Source organism: Symphodus melops (genome assembly GCF_947650265.1).
Source record: "Symphodus melops genome assembly, chromosome: 2".
NCBI lineage: Eukaryota > Metazoa > Chordata > Actinopteri > Labriformes > Labridae > Symphodus > Symphodus melops.
This window is the reverse complement of record NC_136692.1, coordinates 20,686,443-20,710,788: the sequence shown is the minus strand read 5'-3', so window position 1 is coordinate 20,710,788 and position 24,346 is coordinate 20,686,443. Positions and strand designations below refer to the sequence as shown.

The 24,346-nt window shown below is 40.0% G+C and overlaps 1 protein-coding gene across 2 annotated transcripts in view; it reads right to left on the bottom strand.

The window, feature by feature from the left end:
* The window catches only part of LOC306820109 (endonuclease V-like), a 68,230-nt gene that overhangs the window by 10,669 nt on the left and 33,215 nt on the right, over positions 1-24,346 (bottom strand). The window contains exon 8 of one of the 2 annotated variants that reach the window (XM_079337801.1): positions 22,551-22,616. In XM_079337801.1, coding sequence (XP_079193927.1) covers positions 22,551-22,616 — 66 coding nt within the window. Of the gene's footprint in view, positions 1-22,550; positions 22,621-24,346 lie in introns of both variants that reach the window. The other variant, XM_079337802.1, reaches the window with a different exon arrangement.

The following is a 24,346-nucleotide window of genomic DNA, read 5'->3' as shown; positions in this document are numbered from 1 at the left end:
AGGCTTTTTGCAGACGCATGCATGCAGAAACATTTGCACACAAAATCACATGAAGTCAGCACATTTGTGAACAGTAAACAGTGCTATGAGCTGCTTAGCTATGCTGGTCAGGCTTCAGGCATTACCAGTGCACATTACATGACCACCCCACCCAACACACACACACACACACACTCACATTTGCAATATTTTCCCATTTCCTCTGCAGGGTAGATAAGAGAGCAGTAGATCTTTAAGGGGGGTGAGCCCTTCACTGGTAATAATCTCCTTTACACTTCACACTGCCACAGAGATGAATTACGGTGGATTTTGTCACTACGTGGGAGAGAGGGAAGGGGGCCCTGATGTGCCATGCGAAGGCTGGCCTTTATGGTCTCCTGAGCGTGTGTGCCTGTGTTTGTGTATGTGTCTGTGATTCAGCAGTGCACAGAGAGGCCAAGGATCTTATTCAGAGGTTGTCAGCAGAAAAGAGGTCTGGGGGTGTTTTCTCTAATGCAGACTAGGGTGCCTGGATTTAGAGAGATGTCTGTTCAAGTAATTTGAGGAAAAATGACTAAATCTACCCTGTATTCTATTTGGCTTTAACGCTGCTTTTCGGCTCAGACACATATTGTTTCTCAGCCTTTCAGGGGAGATTAAACATAACATCCTGAGCTCTGTTTCTTATTAACACGTGAAAAAAATATTAGAGCTGGGGTTAACAACTTTGAAAAAACACTGAATAGCTGTCTCTCAAGCTGAGTTTGATTTTTAATGACGTGCTTATATTACATCTGTCTTACTTTCTCTGCATTGGCTTTCAATTGTTTATATTTATACAGCCCTCAATCTGACCTGCTCCCTCTCACATCATCAGTAGATCCCTTAGGTCTTCTGACTACTTTTAGTCCTTCATGTCAGCTTGAAAACCAAAGGTGATTGTTGAAGCAATCAAATGGATTTTACAAGAAGCATACAAGTACAGATCCTCAGTGTTGCTGGCAGGGTATTTAATAGAGCAAGGTCAGCAGATTCCTCCGCTTTTCTGTCTTTGGTTTAATCTGTGCAACCTGCCTACTCGATGTAACATCCTATTTAACTTAGAGACATGATGACAGTACCAGTTTTATCCCACTCTCAAAAGCAAAAATTTCCAAAAATGTCAACTGTCCCATTAAAGCAGGGGTGTCCAAAGTTAAAGCAAAGTGCGGCCCGGGGGCCATTTGTGGCCCTTGACTTCAAATCGAAGAATCAGAAGATTTTGGCCCCAGGCCTCATCAGATGGCATATTTTGTTCTTTTTTTCTTTTTCATGTTAGCAAGAGAGACCTATAAAAGCCTGACTATTCTTTCCAAAAAAATCCACTGCAATTAGCTGTGTATTTACGTTATTTTTTGAAGAGGTCAAAATACAAAAAGTTCCTTTCAATATTGAAAAAAAACAAACAAAAAAACCCTGTGGCGGGTCGCCGGTGGCGCAGCGGCAGTGCGCGCGATCCCATGTACTGAGGCTCAGTCCTCGCGCGCGGGCGGCCCGGGTTCGCGGGCGGCCCGGGTTCGCGTCCGGCCTGTGGCCCATTTCCCGCATGTCTCTCCCCACTCTCTCCCCCTTTCCGACTCTATCCACTTTCCTCCCTCTATAATAAAGGCATAAAAAAAAAAAAAACAAAAAAACAAAAAAAAACCCTGTGGCCCGTGAGCCATTCTAACGCGACAATTTTGGCCCGCAAGAAAAAAAGTTTGGACACCACTGCATTAAAGAATGGATGAATCTAATTTATCTATCTAATCTATGGATCACTGAATCGTTACCCCAAGAATTTAGCTATATATATATATATATATATATATATATATATATAAACACAATTCTGGTTAAACATAATGAGTTCCTTTATCCGTGGTGAATTTAATGTCATAACCATTTTTTTTAAAAATAAAAGCAAGGCTGAATTCAGACAGCAAATAAAGAACTCTCTGTCATGGTTTGGTTTTGTTCGGTTGTTAATCCTGTTTTAGTTTTCATTATTTCCCTTGTGTTCTGTGTATCTATGTTCCTAGTGTGTTTTCCTGTATTCTTGTGTTCTTCTATGTTGCCTGTTAGTTTATTTCCTGTCTTGTGTTTTAAGTCTAGTCTTTAGTGTTTCCTGTTTTATTTTGTATATCTGGTTTTGGTGGTGTCGTTGTCAAGTTGTACTTGTCTTCAGTGTTCTGGTCTTGTGTTCTTTGTTCCTTGTGTTTCCCGCCTTCCTGATTACCCTGATGTTCCTCACCTGTCTCGTTAGTCTCACCTGCGTCTGATTACCCCTTGTCTATTTAGTCTCTGTGTTTGCCCCAGTGTCTTGTCGGTTCATTGTATTGTCAATGTCTCGTGGTCTGTCATCTCCCTGCTCCCTGTGTTTTCTCCGTCGTGGTTTTTGGATTTTGGTTTTTCAAAGTAAGTTTTTGTTTGCCTTTTTGTTAATAAATTTTAGTTCTCTGCATTTGGGTCCTCCTCTCCTGTTTCCTGCCTGCACGATCGTGACACTCTCAGCTTAAAAACTTTTAAATATGCAAAATAAAAGCCTTTCAATTGGTATTTTTAATACATAAAAATAATAAATATTTGTATATATTAATAAATAAAAATGTCAAACATGCAATTAAAAATTGGGTTACCGGTAATTTTGATTAATTCTTTAAATTTAGCAATGAAACATGATAAATTGTTATTGTTCCATGGACATAGTTCATTTAAAAACTTAATTAACCATTTTAAACTGGGCATTGGAAATAAAGTTTTCTGAGACTTCAATTTTTAATATATATACCCCTTCAATAAAGGGAGCCATGGCTGAGCTGTTTATCATTATTTTAAGTGGCCTCTCTCTCAGAAGCACACATGAGCTTAGCAACAAGACCCATTTCTACTTCTAAACTAAATGTGTACTGTATATACATGTTTGTATGCAGGTCTGTGATTATCTGCTTTTTCAGATGTTAAAAGATTGGCATTTACTCAGAGATCATTTTGTCATGAAGATTGAAAGCATAAGTGTGCAATATTAAGAGCATCTAGTGTTGAGGTTGTAGTTATAGACTAAAGCTCCCTTGCACTCTTGTTCTTAGGATGAAGGGGATAGATAGGCCTGGGTGCATTCAGTCTGACAACAGTTAGGATCATTAGGATCATTGTGCTCAGTTATGCAGGTTAAAATACATTTCCAGGAAACAGGATGTGAAATGAAGCATAATGGCCTTAATGGTACCTAAACATTGACTCTGACTGTAAATATGATTATCTATCCACGCTCTATGGTCAGTCACTTAATCATGTAAATATTATTCATCTGATCTCTATCTCAGCACACTGCTTTAATTTGTTTATCAGCCTCATGTACATAATTCCATCAATTATTATCATGGTCATTTCAGAATTTTTTGCAGTACTTATTATTGCACTATTGTCTCAGGTATTGTACACACATGTACTGTATGTATATATGTACACACACACACACACACACACACACACACACACACACACACACACACACACACACACACACACACACACACACACACACACACACACACACACACACAGAAAATTAGTCAACAACTTTTGTCAGAAAACCGGCCCATGTTATAGATTTTTCCTATTATGTGGCACTCTGAAAATACAGCAACACAATTCATCCTTTAGCTGAGACCTGTGCCTTCTCTAGATATGAGGAGGTCATTGTAACATTACAAAAAAAAGTATTTCAGCTTTTCGCAAGTAAAAACTGACTTTTGATATTCAATTATCGCCACAAACTCTGCTGATAGATCTCCTGATTTCAATTAAAAGACCATTAAGTAACAAATAAGTTGCATTATGTGCTAACGTCCCTGTATTATTCAGTGGCTTAATACTGTTAAAGGAAAGGGTAATTCACAATATTATGAATAGCAGATGACTGTTTTGATTGACACATTTTTTTTCATTTCATTATAATAAAAAAGTCATAATATCACTGAAACTTAATAGTAACAGTAAAAATAATTATGCGTGTCAGAAGTGTTTCTGTTGAGAAGAAAAATATGAAACATTTTTAAATAAGCCTTCATGCAGAGTAAAGCCACAAATCCCCTGAGATGTCATAGAAGATGAAATGGAAATTCATGAGTATATCAGATGTTGCAGCCAAGTCTAAACTGTGTGACATTAGCAGTGACCCATGGCAGTGTGACAGAGACACTTCCCATCTAGCGCCTGGACCCAGACATACTTAATGACCAATTTAATGAATGATTATTTAAAAACAACAACACTTGTGTGGCAGAGAATTACAATATTATAGTACATTTCTGCAAGCAACTGGTCTAGCCTGTTGGAGGAGTTCCAGTCGGGATTTAGAGTTTACCATAGCACTGAGACTGCACTAGTTAGAGTAACAAATGATCTTCTGTTAGCCTCAGACAGGGAACTTCTATCTGTGCTCGTCCTGTTAGATCTTAGTGCTGCTTTTGACACAATTGACCATCAGATTCTGTTACAGAGACTAGAACAATTGCTTGGAGTTACAGGGACTGCTTTAAGTTGGTTTAGATCCTATTTATCAGACAGATCTCAGTTTGTGCATGTTCATGATGAGTCCTCTTTGTACAACAAAGTTAGCCATGGAGTGCCTCAAGGATCAGTGCTTGGGCCGATTCTCTTTACATTATATATGCTTCCTCTAGGTAGTATTATGAGAAAACACTGCATAAACTTTCATAGATATGCAGACAATACTCAGCTCTACATATCAATGAAGCCAGAAGACACCAACCAGCTTCGTAAACTAGAAGCCTGCCTCAAGGACATCAGGACCTGGATGACCAGAAACTTCTTACTGCTCAACTCAGACAAGACTGAAGTTATAGTGATTGGACCTAAGAACCTTAGAGAGACTTTCTCTGCCGATATGACGGCCCTTAGTAGTATTAGCGTAGCCTCTAGTACCACTGTTAGGAACCTAGGAGTTCTGTTTGATCAGGATATGTCCTTTGATTCATACATTACACAAATTTCAAGGACAGCCTATTTTCACCTTCGTAATATCTCTAAGATCAGGCAGATTCTGTCACAAAATGATGCTGAAAAATTAGTTCATGCATTTGTTACCTCCAAGTTGGATTACTGTAATTCTATTTTAGCAGGGTGGTATGGTAAATCTCTAAAGACCCTTCAGCTAGTCCAAAACGCTGCAGCTCGTGTTCTTACTAGAACTAGGAAAAGGGACCACATTACTCCTGTATTGGCTTCTCTCCATTGGCTCCCTATAAAATCTAGAATAGAATTTAAAATCCTTCTGCTCACCTACAAAGCTCTAAACGGTCAGGCACCATCCTATCTTAAAGAGTTAATTGTACTGTACTATCCAACAAGAACATTACGTTCCCAGAATGCAGGCCTGCTTGTGGTGCCTATAGTCTCTAAATGCACTATGGGAGGTAGAGCCTCTAGTTATCAGGCACCGCTCCTTTGGAATCGTCTACCAGTCGGGGTCCAGGAGGCAGACACACTAGGTACTTTCAAGAATAGACTTAAAACTTTTCTTTTTGATAAATCTTATAGTTAGGGCTGGCTTAGGACCAGCTCATAGTTATGCTGCTATAGGTCTAGACTACCGGGGGAACTGGCACCAGGATCTCTTATCTCTCTCTCCCTCTCTCTCTCCCAGCTTTCATATCTTATTACTGCTTGTCACTATCTTTATATTCTAACCTCTCCTTTTTTCTGGGAGCTCCTGAGCTCTCTTAGGTTCCTTGGGACTGTTGGTGAGGATGGCCTGCCCAAACAACCCCCCCCCTTCCCCCCCCACGAGGATGGCCGAGGATGTGTCTCTGTGTTGCAAAGGCCCCTGGGAATTTTTTTTAGGGCAAAAACAGACTCTAGAATTGCCACTGATTGTAGAAGTGATCCCTATGGCTCAAATCTAAGAAGATGCTTGCAAAAAATTGAGAGGTAAGAATGCAGAAAGATTTCATGATATGTATAGGCTGATTAAATACAAAAAGCTCCAAGAAATGACAACCACATCGACTCTAGGGATGAGGGGGTTTGGGGAGACAACTCTTTCCAATGTTTTGAATTGGACTGCAGTACCCTTTTTAAAAGCCATGTGTCAGAGTTACATATTGGTCCTACAGTATAAGGCCAAGAGTTTTGATGCTAATGAGGCATTACAAGGGGCATGGCTAATTTGATTAACAGGACCAAGCTTCATTTTATTTCAATCCTTTTTAAATGACCTTAAAATGTCAGCTTTGTTAGTGTTGTTTTCATCATTTAAAAAACATCACCCAGATGAAGCGCTAGATAAGTCAGGTTTCAGCACCAAAATATTCAATCAGCCCACTTCAACTCCACCTCTTCGCCTGCTTTTCAATTAGCTGGAAATTAGTTGGAGTTTGAATTTTTAAAATGGCGACCTTCATAGTTTCATACAGCACCATCATAAACCAATGACTGATGTCACTGACAAAACATCCATGTTTTATACAGTCTATATTGTGTGTATGCACGTGTTTATTCATACATGATGCTCCAATAACTCATTGCTACAGAAACTCCCCATAAAAAATGCTTTTACATTTAAAATTGTTTCTTCATCTGCAATAGAGGGCTACAACATCTTATTCAAACGCACCAAACTGCAGCACAGACCTAAAACTGTTCCTGGCTGCATTTACTTCAACAGCTTGTCATTTGAAGCCCACTGGCTGCTTCCCCTGGAGTAATTATATGCACAAATCTAATATTGCCCACTCTTCAATCAGTGAAAGTGAGAGGACCAGTCTGTTATTGTGGTGGTTGGCGGACAATGTTTACTTTTATTACATCACATCTTTAATACATTAAATTTGGGATGTTACTCAAGGTTAACATAATGTAGACTCAATGTGCTTATTTATTTAACCTTGATGTAAATTGTTGCTCTGATCTCATTGTGTCCCACTGCCCATTAACTTCACCCTCATTAGGACGGTTTTCTCTCATAACATACATTTATTTGTATGTATTTGGTCACATTTGACACACAAGCTGTCCCTTTAAAAACTGCTTCATCCTCCTGACTGATCAGAAATACCAAGTGGAGAGATTCAGTGAACGGTGAGAAGCCGAGTCCTTGTTGCCACTCGTCTGTCTGTTTGTCTCTCCCTGGTTTCTGCTTCAACGCGGCTGCTTATCAAAACATGACAATTGCTGGGAAGAGATGCCCCCTCAGACTGAATTCTGATTGGGTCAGTGCGATACGATTCACTGGCATGTCTGAAAGCTGCGTATCAGAGTGAGAAGGTGTTGGAGAGGAAGTTGAGCTGGGAGAAGAAATTAAGGGAGGGAAAGGCAGGGGGGTGAAAAGAAGCAAGGTGTGATGACAGAAAAAGTAAAAAATGTGAAGAAAGAGAGGAAATAAAGAAAGGGTTTAGGGGGCTGCAGAAGAAGGTAGAAATTCAGAGGGGGGAGACAAAGTCAAGAAGACAAATGAGACGTGTACAAAAAGAAACAGAGTTTGTTTGAAGCCGCATGTCTGACATTACAGCTCAGCCTTCATAAGACAGCTGAGCCTTGACACTGAAAGGAGGATGAGAAGTGATGCAGGGTCCCTCTGTTACACCCTGTCAGTGAAGACAATTGACATAACAAATAATACAATCTGTGCACCTAACAATCTGCATAGCAACATTTCCAACAGCAAAGATTTACCACCGCGTACAATCTTCATTGTATGTTCTGTAACTATGTGGCATCATGGCAGGGAGTCAGTCATGATTCATGGACACAGCAGATGTTTGTTCAGAGAAAAAAAAAAAAGCACATTTGTTTGACATTTGGGTTTGAAGTCAAATATTTATCATCGATTCCCTGCTCATCTCGCCAACAAATCACACTCCTGCCTCGCCTGTAGTAAAACACCATATTACTCTGATGCAAATGAGCTGTACAGTGGGTGTGATGCATGGAATTGGATGTTGTATCTTCGGAAAACTTGCAGACGTTACAAGCCGCCAGCACTCATGTTGATCTACTCTGCACCAACATGCACATTACACTTTATGAATGGCCCGGGAGACGAGGCATTACGCAGTGGTGGTGAGAAAGAACCCAGAGGCTAAGGGTTGTTTACAGTGAGTAATGATGTGTTGGAATAAGGGGAGGTGTGTATAGGTGCTGGTTTTCCCACAGTTACGACTCCTTATTAAATAACAAATCACATAGTTGTGAGCACAAACACATACAGTACATGCAGAGAAGATCTCTGGGGAACACTGTGAAATGTAACTGTATGCACAAATGTGTGAGACGGCGCAAGTGATACTGAAATGAGAGGTAGAGGCTGCAGAGCAGTGTGCCATTATTTCAGAACTTGTAAGCAGCATCCTCAGTTTACTCAGGGGTAATAATAACATATGGGGCTGTAAATGTACCATACCTAATAGAAGAAAGGACAGTGTGAAGTGAAATGTATGGCATGTCTAGGGATGCATATAATAGGAGGAAACACAGATAACAAGAGGAGGAAAGTTATTGAGGACTTCTGGAAACCCGTTTTTGCTAAAAAAAAATTCTCTGCACACAACAATGAAACGTGAAAATCAGGGTAGCGCAGCTACTGAGTCCAAATCGAGGGGCGTGGTCATACTGGTTAGCACGGCCCACGGTCACAAGGCACCAGGACTAACCGAGCCCTGTTGTACTGTACATACAGCAAATGCAGCTTTATGTTATAAAGTGCGTGCTCAGTTTAGTTTACTTTTCTTAAAAGGATGCACAGTCGAGTACACATCTGCACAACGGAGAACACAGAGCGCTTGACAGCTACGTCTCTGAATATGCATCTTATTTTAAGTCATTTTAATCTGATACAGCCATAAATAAAAACATGTTTAAAAAGAGTAGCGTGGCCAAGTCCGTAGCCGCACATCGGAGAACAACACAGAGTGCATAACAGCTACTTTGAGGCTTATATTGAGAAAATAACATGAACAAAACAGATATCTGAATCCCAAAATGAATAATCGATTGCCAAACTGACTAATGAATATCCAAATATTTGGTTCCAGCAAGGTTTTATGGGCTATATTACAGGAAAGGAAGACATGCAAAGAGGATCAGATTGTAGCAGGAGCTGTAGGGGAACACTAATCGGATCGTTGAGCTAAACCAGCGCTTCAGCAAACTCTATAAATCTAGACGTTGGGTTGTGGCTCAGTGGCAGAGTTGGGCGTCTATCAACAGAAAGTTTGGGCTCCTTCAGTCACATGTCGAAGTATCCTTGGGCAATACCCCAAATTGCTCCCGCCGCTGCATCAGCGGTGAGTGAAGTTGTATGAATAAATAAGTGAATGAATTATTAGTTGTGAGACTTTAAATAGCAGCCTTGCATCAGCGAGTGATTGTAATATGAATGCCTGTAGTGTAAAAGAGCAATATTGAATATTTGGAAGAGTAAAAAATCATACTTTACAAACTCTAAAGTCGATTTACCATTTTTCTAACAGTTAAAGTCTTAACTCACCGAGCCCTTCTGTTCCACGATTGGCTAACAGTACTGATCAGTGATTGGTTTCTTCTTTTTAAATGAAAATTGGCCTGTCCTACTCTTCCATTGTTTTACTGACCTCCTGTTGTTAATTACTCTTTGTAACCAGTCCAACAATGATTGATAGTATCTTGAAAAAAATGACGCAATATCAGCTTTGTGTGAAATCTTGCGCATTTGTCTTACATTTCAAACAACATGAATCTTTTCGATAAATTGCATTATACAGTATGCAGTATGCCCAACACCTACTGCAGATTTTAAACTGGACCATTGGATAGTAAAGCAGTGAAGCATCTACAGGATGAGAATAATAGCGAGAAGAACATTCAGTGTACGATTCTTGGCTCAGCTTGTTGTGATGAGGTGTTTTGAAATGCTCTGGACAGAATAACAATGTTCTCCTCTTGATTTTTTTATATTTATGAGCATCAGCCAACTCTGATCAATAGCATAAATTCCCACACACAAACATCATGCACAAAGAAGCACAAACAAATAAAAAAAACAATATTTGAGGGTATCATTCCCTGAAATCCCAGGACACCATCGATGTAAAAAAAAAAGAGCCTGCAAGTTTAAAAGAGAAACTGATTACTTTTCAAGGAGCCAAAAACAACACAGAGCTTTGAAGACTCTCGAGTCACTGTGATGGAACATATTCTGACAGGTGCGCACTGGAATATGAAAGCAACTTTGAGGAAGGACTGTAAAAGATTTCATTTCACGTCACATTCCCCTTTTGTGTTCAAACATACAATCTGAGGAGACAATGAGCTAAAGTCAGTTTAAAACTCAGGTTACTTAGTTATATTGTTGTTGATTATAATCTCATATAAAGGACAATATTTTTAGATGTTCACTGACTGGTGTTGTAACGGGAGGTTTGAACATAAGGACCTACATGTCACAAACTCTTTGGCCGCTCAGCACTCGACAGTTCCCATCCCGACATCGGCCTGTGTTCTTATCATTCTACACCTTACAGATCATCTCCAGAAATGAGCGGTTATCTGCCCTTAATATAGCAAGACAGAAAGCAGCGTAGTTTGAGTGTGAATAGGGAAAATCCTTGAAACATTAACAAGCTACATAAAGCAACAGATCCCCGTCACTGGGTAAGTTAAAGATTTATAACAAATCAATTATCACTCACTCGTGTTAATACTTCTTTTATCTTATTCTGCACTATCCTGCACAGACAGATGCTTATCTGTTTCAAGGTTTTGCACATGACAATTAAGACTTGAATACTGTAGATATATTGATTTATATTATACACAGAACTTTGCAGTTTTGCAGAGTCATCAAATATCAGGGTTTTTCCTGATGGTGTGGCTGTGCAAAAGGCTATGCACTGGCTGCACATTTTTATGCATTATATGCAATAATTTTCCTTAAATTAACTCTTTAATTGAGCATTCTCATCATGGACACAGTGGACATCACGCAAAGACCTCCTGAATATTTTAACATGCAGTTCAATGTTACATAACAGAGCTGAAGGTGGGAATCTCATTAATATCTAAAGCCCGCAGTCAGTGGGAAAGACTTCTGAGGGTGTTAATCCCCCTCCTGACGTAGAAAAACATCGCTGCTGACTGAAGCACCTTACGAGCAGGAGCTCAGCAGCACGCTGGCAGCGGCGCTGGAGAAACTAAGCAGGGGCGGATTTCACAGAACAGCCACTCAATGAAAACAACAGTCCCGGACCTGTACTCTGAGCCTCTCTACGCCTCGTTAGAAAAATCTAATAAACGATGTTCGCAGCATCTCCTCTTCCTCATCCAAGGCTGACTCGTCCTTACTAAAATAAATCGGCCTACATTGATTTGCTTTTAGAAGCCTTAGGGAAACAAGAAGGCCTCATTGATTTTCTGGTTTATAGAGAGGGCATGTGAGAATTCGGAGCTGGGGGTTTAGTAGATGGCAAGGTACCTTGATGGCTGGTGTGTGCATAAGGGGGTGCAGGAGTAAGAATATGTATGTGTGGATTTCATTTGGATGGATTTTTGCTATCATCTATTCAACTTGGACTCGACTATTAATCGGCTCTTGTATCACCTGCCTATATAATTCAACTGCAGGACTCTACTGAGCTGGTCATCTATCAATCAGACACGTCAGGATGCCACAGCAGAACGAGACCCTGCTGACAACCGTGAAGAAACCACAACACCAAAACATGTTTTTCTTTTTTCAGTTTGTGCACTAAATACATCAGTGCTTTTGTTTGGATTTCACCTTGAGGAAAGTGCGTCTGAATGTCATACACCCATGAATAAATGCATAACTTAAGTCAAGCATTTTGCTTTATTCTTTCTCCTATTCAGTTTACCTTTTCAAATGGTGCTGGTTAAGATACGGCTACCCACCAGAATGACATTGAACACAACACTGCGCCAGCATTGAAGGTCTTTTGAAGAACTTCACAACCACAAATATAGTTACCACTTGTCTGTTAAATACAGAAACTGCAATTACCTTTTACAAGAAAACAAGTGTGTTGGGCTGCACTTCAACAACTTACTGTAAAGTTGGACTCCAGTGATTACAGCTATTTATGACTAGAAACATATTCAAGGTTCATGAATAGTAATTTTACTAAATGAGTTAATTGACCTTTTTTTCATTAATTTTTAACAAACTAAAAATTACACACAAAAAAATTTAAAAATACTAAAAACAAGTTTTGTTTCATTTTATCAATAAAATGTAACAAAACAAACAGAATTTCCTTTTCGAGGATATAAAACATGACCTGAATTTTTCTTTCGGGGTTAAAGTGAAAGCTGTTTTTAAAAGGTGCATTTTGTCTCGCAGGAAGGGTGAGGCATTAACAAAACTGTTCTTCGCATGGCCACGCATGCATTGAGAGACCTTCAGCGGGTGCACCAAATTCAATAATCTTGCTTTACGTGTGCCCGGAAGACTTCTTTCCCTCCACACACTTAGACCTACAGTTGTGCTAGTTTTAAACGTTTTGTCTCAACTTTCTCTGCAGATGGTAAAAAATGACCAAAGCTCACAAGTCGAGAACTTGTATGTTCTGAACAACTGATGTTCTTGTGAAAAGTTGATTGTTTGTGTTAAGCTTTTTTCGTATTGAGTAATTATAATCAAAACTGGAATGTAGAGGAAACATTAACTTAACATGTAACTGTGTGAAAATGACTTAAAACTTTCATCATGGGTAAAGATCCAAAGTCCAAAGATTTGTTAGGAGAGGTTCAGTGGATAGCTCTCCAGGTCAGGCATGAAGTTGCTAACATCATATGCTTGTTGACAAAGAGTCATGATGAAAAGGTCAAAGCATGATGGGAAGCTGAGAGAAACAGTGAACATTCTATTGATTAACTCATCTATGTGTCTTTCTAAAGCTTAGAGTCAGATCTGGACCTTTCTCCTGCTACAAGGATCTATTGTGTGACTCAACTGACACAAAGTGCCATAAATAGAGTAAGATGGCTGCTGGAAATGACAGCTCTGTCATTGGGTGATGGGTAGGCAGAAAGACCTCCAAAGTTATTTTTTTTACCTATAATTTTGAAGACACCTTCTGCCTACATTTTCCTGAAGCCTAATCAGTTTATGACAAGAAGTCAGTTCAGCTAGTAAAGTGAAGTATGTATGTTTCAATAAGACTGGTACGGTATTTACTCAAATAAAACTAGGGTCCTATATTAAGAGCAGTGATTTTGTTTTAAATGGGATTCTTTATTTCAAAAACAAAGAGCACTTTTTGCTTGGTACCCCCCCCTCCCCCCCCCCCCCCCGACCCCACCCGCTTCTTCCTCCACCCATGTGCCCTTTCCCTCTGCTCTCCCATCTCTCATTCTCGAAGCTCAGCGATTGTTCTTGTTATCACTGAGGAGTGCACAAGGGTTTTGTGCCAGTGCCTATGTGTTTGACGGCAGTTGTGAAAAATGAGGCAGGTGGCAGCAATTTATCAACACTTGAGCGGCGCATGGCGGCATTCAAGCAGAGGGACGGGAGGCAGAGCAAAACGCGTCGTTGAGGGTTTTTCTGTGTGAGGCCAGGCATGATGAAATAGATGCGGTTTCTCCCCCGCTGCATCAGACAGACAGACAGTAGGGAGAATGGACAAATAGAGAAACAGTGAGGGGAGGGGAGAGGGTCTTTCCTCTTTAGCAGACTTCTACATCACGTAGCAACTCCCTCAGCGACCCTCCTACTTCCTGCTCCTGGCAGTATGGGGAGTCAAGCTTTAAGGGTTTTCCCTGCAAAGATTCAACTTGCACATTTTATTTATTTTTTTCTTATGTAATTTGTATCTGTGTTGGTGCGGAGACAGATAACAGAATGCAGAAATAAGGAGAGAAAGACATTCACAGTCCAATGACGCCACATTCACGGGGCCGTCAAACATCGAAATCAGTCTTCACATCCACATAAACCTCCCCAGGAAACTCTGCTGACCTTCTATTTTATCCTATCTTTTTTTCCCGTCAGTTCCTCACTTCAATGCATAAACACATATACACACAGATACTGTTGTACACTCAAACATACAGCACTGTTCCTGTGTAGTCCCCCCACTCGATGCCCGTAGCTGCCTCAGGCACACTGTGAAGCTCCGTCCGCTGGGAGGAACATATGTTAAGGAAGACACATCAACACAGGGTCAACAAATAATCAGCAGCTAAAGCAGCAAAGAAGGAAGAAAACATAATTAATATAAATGCCGAAGGGTCAATTAATTTTAAAAAAGCCCCTCTTGACTGAAAGTTATCCTTTACTATAGTTCAAAAAAAAAAAAATCTCCATCTGTTTATATCCTGAAAAAGCAGAGTACGCCAATGATTTAATCTTACTGCCAATTAAAAGAGTAGTCATGCAGAGGAGATTAGAGAAAGATGAGGGCGAAAAAACAAAATGATTTGATAAAGCCCTACCAATGAAAGTGGAACAAACGAGAGAAAAACTAATGGAGATGTTAAAGAGGGATGGTTTGGAAAAAAAGGAGTCATGAAGGAAAGAGGAAACACCTGGGGGAGTTTATGAGCAGAGATAAATGGCTTTATCGTTACGCCTGCTTCGATTTAGACATCAGATTGAACAAGGGCCGTTTGTTGTTTTATGATCATGCACTGAGCAACACACAGAGGGAACAAGAAGACAAATTATGTGAGAGCAAGCCGCTATAATGCAGCGACTTTTAAATTACAGGATGTGATTAAACGGGTTCGAAGGGAGGATTCAGGGAAATCTGAGAAAAAGGAAAGGACTTCTCTAACTGCAAGCTGGTCTTCTTCACTGCAGTTATATTCTCAGCAAACACAGCATATAAAACAGCTTGACTGGATACTGCCAGGATTAAATGACTCTTTGTGTGTTAGAAGATTTTCCAAAAAAGCTGCCAGTTCTATTGGCTTAAAGTATGGATTTACAGCAAAATTAAACTTTAGAGGAAAAAAATGAACTCTTTCATAAGATTGTATTGAAGCAGCATTAGTCAGAATTTGTTGGCCATGTTTGGGAGGAACATACCACAAAACGTTGAACTTAAAACACATGTGACAAAGTGAGGCCTTAGATAATTGCTTTTGGTTTACATATTTACACATTCAGCACATTAGCATTTTTGGGGATTTTCTTTTTTTTTTTTTGCCAACTAATCTGATCTGAGCAGTTTTAATCTTCATGAACTCCTCAGGGAAACCTCTGAAGCTGCTTAATGCTTGGCTACAGTATGTTCGCCAGCTCGTTTTGAACTTTATCCTGTGCTTAAGTGTTTGAGTGCATAACTTTGCAAGTTACCAACTGCAAAATCTGAAAGAAGTTTGAGTACAGCAAAGCCACTCAAGGGACAATTTAGCTTCTAAAGCTTCTGAGAAAAAGGAGTTCAAACTACTTGAAAAAAAGATCAATTTGAAAGTATTGTGCGATGAAATATTAAGTATTCAGGCTTCTTCAGATTGGATGGTGGGCGCTGCGAGTTGCTCTCAAAGTGTGCTCTCAAATCCATGTGTTGCGTGGAGCGAGAGAGTGTCTGAGCTCAGGGCAGCTCAAGGTCGCTGCAAGGAAATAAAAAAAGGTTCATCTATAGGACTGAGGATTTCATGAACACGTGCCTTCCTCGTCTTCGCTGCTTATTTCTCCTCCTTATCAGATGAAAGACCAGGGCTCTCTCTACTTATTAGTAGACAGATACATTGGCTGGAGTTGAAGCTATCCCGGCTATCGTTGCAGTCGCCTCTTAACTTGCACTGATGATGGATTCGTTTTGCACATGTGCGTGCTACCTCCTTGCTCAGCTCCCTCCTCCGTGTGGCAGGTGTGGTGCACACCACAGCCTATCTGAAAGCGCCTTGACTCGAATGATTTTCACACCAAGAGAAATTTCACAAAACTGACCTGACTGCAAATGACTACTACAGCGCCATTTTCAAATGAAGGACATAAAAACGATAGAAGACATTTTTTGTGTCCATCAGGCAGAAAGGTAGGTTCACTGCCTTGTACAGAAAAGTGTTGGTAAGAAGGTAAGGGTAGGGAGTCAATATGTTCAACCTTTTCTGTAATTCTCTACATTTGGCTTTATTTGCTGTATATGTGTGCAAAAGAAATAACAAGAGGGAGAGAACAAAGTGACAGAGAGCCACAGACAGATGAAGAGGAAAAAAGAAAATATGATTAAAGTTTGGTGCCCCTGAGTCTCCTGAACATGTTTTATTTACTGTTCCTGAGAAGCAGAGTTGGCATCAGAACTTTCTGCTCAAGTCTGGGTCAGTGTAAGCCCAGCACCTATCAGAGGCTACAGTCCTACAGGGGACACGCACGCACGCACGCATGCACGGAGCTAAGGATTGAACACCTGACCTTCTGGTTGTAAAAGGAGCACAGACACCCGTCAATTTATCTGCATTGTTTAATCAATCAATTCACTGAAAGTGGTTCATCTGGAGTCCTCTGATGTAGTTTAGATGAGGTGATGGACACAAACAGGAGAATTTGGAGTTTCTGAGAGGTAAGAATGAGACAGTGGGAGGGGGGGGGGGGGGGGTATATGTAACATTCACCGTCTCTGCCAATCACTTCTCAAGCTAATACTCAGCTGAAGAATTCCTGCAGCACCAAGCTGTGACCTTGTACCAATTCAACTTTTTAATGAGAGCGTCTGCTCTCAACGGAGCTCATCTGTCAAACCTTGGTGCCACCTTCTCCACAACATTTTTGATGACATTTTAGAAATGTTATTTAAAAGGGCACTTAAGTTTGTTTGACAGCATGAAGTCGACTGAAATAATCACATAGTTTGGGACTGAGTGAATTGGAGGCTGTTGGAACATAATGCCGCTCCATGCAGGCTCTCTGATATGACTGTATTTCTAACACTCAGAATCCCCCACAAAGAGAAAAAAAAAACTAACCTTAAATAGGTAGAAAACTCAAGTCAGACTTATTTGTAGATGTCCATCTACCTCGACCGGATAGGGTGACAAAGTTCACAACTACGTTCTCTTTATGAATGAGCTAAAAGCGTTAACGAGACAACCTGTCACATGAGTCCAGTTCCAGGTTCTCCCTTCGAAGATGGTTACATGGTGAAATTATCCAGTCATTCATTTTCATGTAACACATTTATTGTGATTGTGAAGTGATTAACACACCATGTAAACGTCTTCCTCGGGAAAACCTTTCAGCACCATACATCTCTCTCTTTAGCAAATTTTTAATCCCCGTCGATGGATATCTCTTGTCTGTACGATACAGAGATACAGTTTATTGTTCTAAACAAGCAATAGCTCAGCAGCGGAGGTCCAACATTGAAACACTAATTATATAAGAACAGATCATGTAAAGAGACAACACAATTGAATAAAGCAGGTGCAATCCTGTCCTATAAAACAACACAGACCAGTTGGATGGAGTGTATTTCTTATTTTTGGTATCAGTGAAATCATATCAATCAAGAAGAATAAGTCAAATGCAGATAGAGTCTGGATATCATTTTGTCGTCATTGCTTTTATCTCTTGCCTTGACTCTTTTCATTCTCTCTCCTACACTGACATTGATTTCCCTCCTCTCACGCTCTCCTCTCTCCCTCCCCCTGCACCCCTGTTGTTTCCCTCCTCTTCTTGTATCTCTTCATCTCCTCTCCTGCTGCTCTGACTTTCATGTCATCCTCTTCTCACTTTTGACAGAAACTCTATTCCTCCTTCTCTCCCACCCAGGGACCCACACACCTCAGTCTGCTCCCCGAGATCTGCAGGTGGAAACTAGAATGAGTTCGGCCTGGTAATGTAGAGCTCGGAGCTACGGGAAAGACTGATATCCCCCCCTTCTTGTCTCCACAAGAAAAAGTGTCTTAAATCACACAAAGCTAATAACCTGTCTGAAAACAAGTTAATGTAACTTTTCTGGGCTGCACACAAACAGAGCCCATGGGGAAGATCTGAGGCAAAACAGAAAGGTAAAATGATTTACAGGAAAGACCCCTACAAAGTCCTTCAGTGAGTGCTCAGGTCTTAAAGCCTTTCAAAGCATCAAAAAAAAAATTAAACGTTTACTTTGCTTCTAAAACAGATACTTTTCACAGTAACTGTAACCTTAAATACATGTCACAGAATGGACTCTCAGTGTTGAGCTGATTTGGAAGAAGAATATGCATACATTCTTGAGTAACACACAACAAGAGGAAACAACAGTTTCATCTGTGATACACTGCACATACATTCCCATCTGCATACAGACTCACAAGGCAATGAAATTAAAAAAAACACTTAAGAAGAAGCTTTAAAAGACATTAATATGGATAAGAAAATAATGTAGAAAAATGGGGACATCAAATAAAAACTAAAAGTTGTAAAACAAAAAGTTAAATTTGCCTAAAAAAAACTAAAACTTGTAAAACTTTGCCTAAACATGTTCACCAAGTTGTAGATTTGACATCATCACAGAACACATTTCACTACATTAGGTATGACTCTAAATAAGCAACACTTGGCAGAATTACAGTGGCAAGAAAAAAAATCTCCTTTAAAGAGAGGGAAACCTCAAACAGAACCAGACTCTTACTGAACAGCAATGTGCTAAATTTAAGCATGATACAAATAAGATTATGCAAAAAAAAACATCGCCCACTGCAGCTTGTAAGGCTTTTTTTTCCCCACAGGGTTAATAGGCTTTTACTTTAGGGGAGTAAAACTTCAATGTTTCCGAAACACCTAACAAACAGAAAGAACCCTAGAAATAAACATCTCAGAAGCACACTGCTAACAAAGAAGCACATCCTCTGAATTTTGTTACAGTAATAATGATTCCTTGAACACATATGCACATCAATATCCAGAGTGAGTTAAGAAATGTTGACAGGCTGTTGAGATATTTAGATATTTTCACAACACCAACCACAGAGAAGAGGGACAATTATTTACATAATCATCCTGTTGTAATCCAAGATAATCCCAATATATCAGGAATTTAGGACACCTCAAATAACCCCTAACATGGTGACAATAGCTACAGTCCCATCTGTCAAAACACTGTTGGCAATTTGTCCACAGCATAAGAAAACGTGTTATTAACACAAGCTCCGTTCAACGAGGCCTTTCGTAGCTGGTTGTAAAGTGCAAGGGTATTACATAAAATAAAAGGTTCCTCAAGGGTGCATTCTTAAATATCTGGTGGTTCAATAACTGGATAAAAACGATTGCACAAAAATCTTGCAAAAGAGAAAAACAAAACAAAAAAATGCTGGCCCACAATGTTTAATCTCATTATTAATCACATGAGCACTAAAGATTTTCTGTCCCAACACTTGGAGCATAACTGGTTGAAGAAACAACTAAAGCTTTGACAAAAAGCAGTCAGGTACTGTTACAGTTAAAACAGTAACTGGTCAATGGCCAACAATTTAACTACCTTTTTGACAAGCTGAAGCACTTCCTACTACATGTCAATGTTCACCCTTACACAGTGATGTAAGATGCAACTGTGTACACACACCCATACACTGATGGCTACACTTTTGTAAGCAATTTGGGGTTTGGTGTCTTGCTAAAGGCCAGGGCCAGCATGTTGAAATAACAGTAATCAAACTGATTTGATGATCATTTTTCATCGTGTATGCTCAGATCCCAAGTAAATCAGGTGACAGAGTATAAAGACTGAGTCAAACACAAGACTCTCCCCAAAGAGAAGGGTGTTTGAATCTAACGCAAGGAAAATCATCAAAGATGACATATTTTCATTCATTCTCCAAAGTGCTCTTTACAACAGCATTACTCTTGCACATTTTGGGCAATCATAAGAAAAGGCAGCTTCAGATGTTGTGGTCCTTTAACGTATCTCTGTGAAATCAGGTTTGTCATTTGAGATAGACTCCACTGTTCTAAAATAAAGCAGGAAAAGAACAACTTTGATCCTCATCTCCGGGGTTTATTTCTCTTTGTACATCACCACATGTTGGTGGTATCCGCAACAACAACCAATGAGATCTCCATCTGCCAATGAACTTACAGCTAGCTAACCAAGCTAACCAAGCTAACCAAATCTACCTAAATAGGCCTGTGTGTACCAAATGCTGCACATGTGTCTTGTTGATAATGACACAGCGCAGAAACACATTAAAGTTCTGCTGTTTGTGTCAATTAAGGGATCATGTGTCTGAAGTGTTCAGCTGTACAGATCCGGTGCATCAGATTGTATGTGCCTGCGGTCTGTGAATGACTGAGAGGGTAAAGCTGGGTTAAGGCCTAGAGGAACCTTCTACAGCCTCGCCTACTCAGCACAAAGCCTCTCTCCCTGTCTCAGTCTCTTTGTAGAAAGGCTGATCAAAGAGAGAAGCGCACTCAGAGGATTCCCAGCGTCAGGGAGCTTCTGTGCGGATGAACACGGACATCCCATTATGTTCCCAGTGGGGCACGTTGAGGGAAGTGAGAGTGCACAACCCTTGTGTGGCTGCGTGTGAGCAGCTGTGAACAAACCTGTGAGTGTGAGCTCCCACAAGCAGCTGCAGGTCGATCAGTGATGTTTGATTCTGTGCACGTTTGAAGATACTTTGGAGGGTGAGAGGGAGAATGATGATTGAGATTTGGAAACTTCTGTGTATGATTACGGTCAGCAGCTTTGATCAGTAATGAGGGAGGTAGGTTTGGACTGCGCCGCTCTGCTTGTTATTTCAGATAAGAATCACAGGATCAAAGGCTTTTTTCTCTGCCCTTCGTTCCCTCTCTCTCTCTCTGCCTGTTTCTCTGCTTGACCTCAGGTGTTGTTTGCTCGCCCCTGGCCTGTCAGCACCCCTTGGCTATTGCAGAGAACCTGTCAAAGGCTCTTAAAATTTAAACATCACCCTATGCTGTTGCAGGATTTAGGCATTGGCAGTTACTCAGATAAAACACCTGGATCCAAACTTCCACCTATGATCATTAAATAATCCAAATCAATGTCAGGAGCTTTGTAGATCACCACCTCCGAAACCCTAACTGATACAGTAGGTGACAAATCTTAAGCTACATGAACAAAACAAGCAAAAACTACTTATGAGTTAAATGTCACACAATTGGGAGTGTTTTAACCGGTTATGAAACACGTACAATTTAATATTAATTCCCCTGTATGACCGACAAGAGCAAACTGAACAGGAGTAAGATGTTTGTTTAGTTCTGTCTAGTTGTTCTTCAAACAAAGACTCAGACGCACATAAGCAATTCACAATAGAGATAAAAAGCAGGAGAAGAAGAAAGGTGACAAGCAACAGCCAGTCAGCTGATAATCTAACTAAAACACAAACAGACATTTCTACTTCACTGTTTCACACTATGCAAACAGTTGTGTTTAAATGAGATATAAGTCAGTTGCTGCTAAGAAAAAACGTATGTTCTAACACAATAGCAGACTATAGTAAAGAATTGGACATGATCACTCATTGGTTTGTAAAGTGAGAGGCCTTGATTTAAGAGTCATCCTAAATTGTAGATTATTTTTGATCAACGTTGATGTTTAGGCAGAGAGGAAAGTGAAAAGTTCTCTCACTCATAAGTCCATTTTGATTTGAAAAACATGTGTTGATCATTTTTGTTCTGTAAAAGTCAATGACTGTAAGTTGATATGATTTAACATGAATATTTAATTCCAGGGGGAAGTGAGATTGATGAGACCTGAAGTCAATGTGGCGCTGATTACCACAGCTATTGGCCCAACATGATAGGTAAGAGAGAATATAAAGCATGTGAGATGAGCAGACCGGTTGATATGCATCACTGTTGAGGAGAAGCTGTGAGGACAGCCAGTTAATGTAATATTTGACTTACTTCTTCTTGTCTTTGTCTGCACAAGACATTTTCGAATGGATGGAACAAATTTTGTCACCATGAAATTTGTGTGTGCTCAGCCTGAATAAATCTTCAACTGAGACAATTTTCAACCTGGCTCACCATCCTTTATCCACTAACAATACCTGCCATCCAGAAGTCACACAAACAAACTCAAATTCAGTTCCATTCTTTTTTTCTGGCTTCCTTTTGCAGCCCCATGGCCATTAGACAAAAAGGTTTTAAGGCACTGTCCAGTTTGAAATCAATCTATGCGACACCAGATGTATAACTGTTTAAAAAAACTGACCAAAAAAAAAACTGACCAAAAGGATTTAGAATTAATTATTTTCTTGTTTCATCTTGCCTCAGTCCACACAGAGCTCAAGCTAATTAGACAGATTAAATTCCTTTTTGATTGTTTTCTGAAAGAAAAAATGATAATTTAAACAGCAAATAAAATGAGAATGATTAGGCTTTGCACCAGCAAACTACACTTTACTTTAGGATTTGAGGAAAGTCCTCCATGAGTCACTTACTCTGGCTTCTTCTGAGCCTATTTTGAGACTGTGTGAACCACTCCTCTCTCTCTGTGTGCTAAGTCAACACACAAGAGTGTACATGTGTGTGTGTGTGTGTGTGTGTGTGTGTGTGTAGGTGTGTGTGTGTAGGTGTGTGTGTGTGTGTGTGTGTGTTTACTGTGAGCACACACTTGTGTATGATGTATTTTGTCACTTACCTCATATTTTGATTCCTGTATCTGCAGCTGGGAAGTGTATGCGAAGGTATTCCCTGGAGCGACAGTCTGCCTGTGAAAAGAGGAGGAGGAGTGAGGGAGGAAAAGGCAAGAGATGGAGAGAGGGAGAAAGAGACATGTGAGGAAGAGATACAACATTTAACAAGTTTTCATAAGAACGGTTTCCGGTTTCTCGGCTTTGTGAGCGCAAAGCCTCCTCACACACACTGAACACGTTCTTCTCAAGTCTGAAATTAAAATTAAGAGCCTTGATGTCGAGTTTCTCACAGAACAAACCAAGCTCTTCTGTTTGCTGCCAACTCTGACAAACAAGATAAACCCTCGTGTACCACAGTTTGTACAAATGTTTTTGAGGCAGCACAGCCTTCTGAACATCAGTAGGATATCTCAGTGGCCCTCCTTGGGTCCCAGATTCTCAAAACTCTTTGTGTGATTCAACCTATGCCTTCAAAAATAAAAAATAAAACATTATTATGAATCGCTTTTGTGCATTACTCCCTCAATTATCATGGCATCTGACAAACCAAAAGTCTCTTTATAAAGATATGACACTTAGTAAAAGCGACAGTCACTAAAGTGGACCATGCATTAAAATGTAACATCGATTCATCAGAGAGTGTACTCATAAATAATGTTTCACTAATGACATCAGGAATAGTCAATTCACCTTGGAAGCAAGCGTACATTCATTAAATCTTCTTTTAAACACGCCAACAATCAATGAATCAAATACTCCAACTAAATATTTCGCTCTCCTGGCTGTTGCAGGCTGTATGAAGTCTGTCCAATCATTTACTGTATTTCAGACTAAATGATTTGATGGATTACCTGTTTTTCTTCCCATATGTAAACACTGCAGTGCTTGTGTACTTAATGTGCATGAGCAGTGTCCTCTATAAACTTGATACTGTTTGAGGGATTTAAAAAAAACACACTCTAAACTCCACTTATAGCACTCTTTCCTGCACTCCTAATGGACCAGTAGTCCTGCAATGAGTGAATTTTGGGAGAGGAGGACACAACCCATAGTTAGAAGACATAAGTTGCTATTTACTTTTCTTCAAACAGGCAGGTTGAGTCATATCTGTGAAGTAAGTATAAGAAATAAATGTTTTCAGTGTTTTGACTAATAAACATAAAATAAAATATCTGCAAAGTGGAGGACAGACACACTCTACTGCTGAGGTTCAGTTAGATAACATTTTTGGCCAATTTGGGCTTTTGACTTCCTAACAGCATCAAACAGAAGACACGCACCAGCTTTTGATCAACGCTTTAAATCAGTGAAGCTGTTTGAGTTCATAAAGATGTTCTCCTGTGATCAAACTGCCCCACGCTGTCATCTGATGCTGGCTATGCCATTAAGACAGGAATTGCTGCAAAGGACCTGTCTGGGTGTGTGTGTGTGTGTGTGTGTGTGTGTGTGTGTGTGTGTGTGTGTGTGTGTAGGTGTGTGTGTGTGTGTTTGTGCATTTGCCTGTTTGTGTGTGTTGGAAGAGAACACATTTGTACCAATGAAAGTAAAGATTACACACAAAATGACAAACACACAAACATGAGCGTGTGAATTTGTTCAACTCATCATTATGCAGACTTAATGTCTGCAAGCCCCCTGGTTAAATGTCCCTGTGAAGTGTTAACACAACAGTAATAGATTGTAATTTTCCTCCTGAGTAAGTAGGAGGGATGATGACGATGTACGTGTTGACAAAGTTTCACTGCTTTACATTCTTTATTGCTCCCCTCAGTTTCCAGTATTAAGTCTTCCACTATTTTTA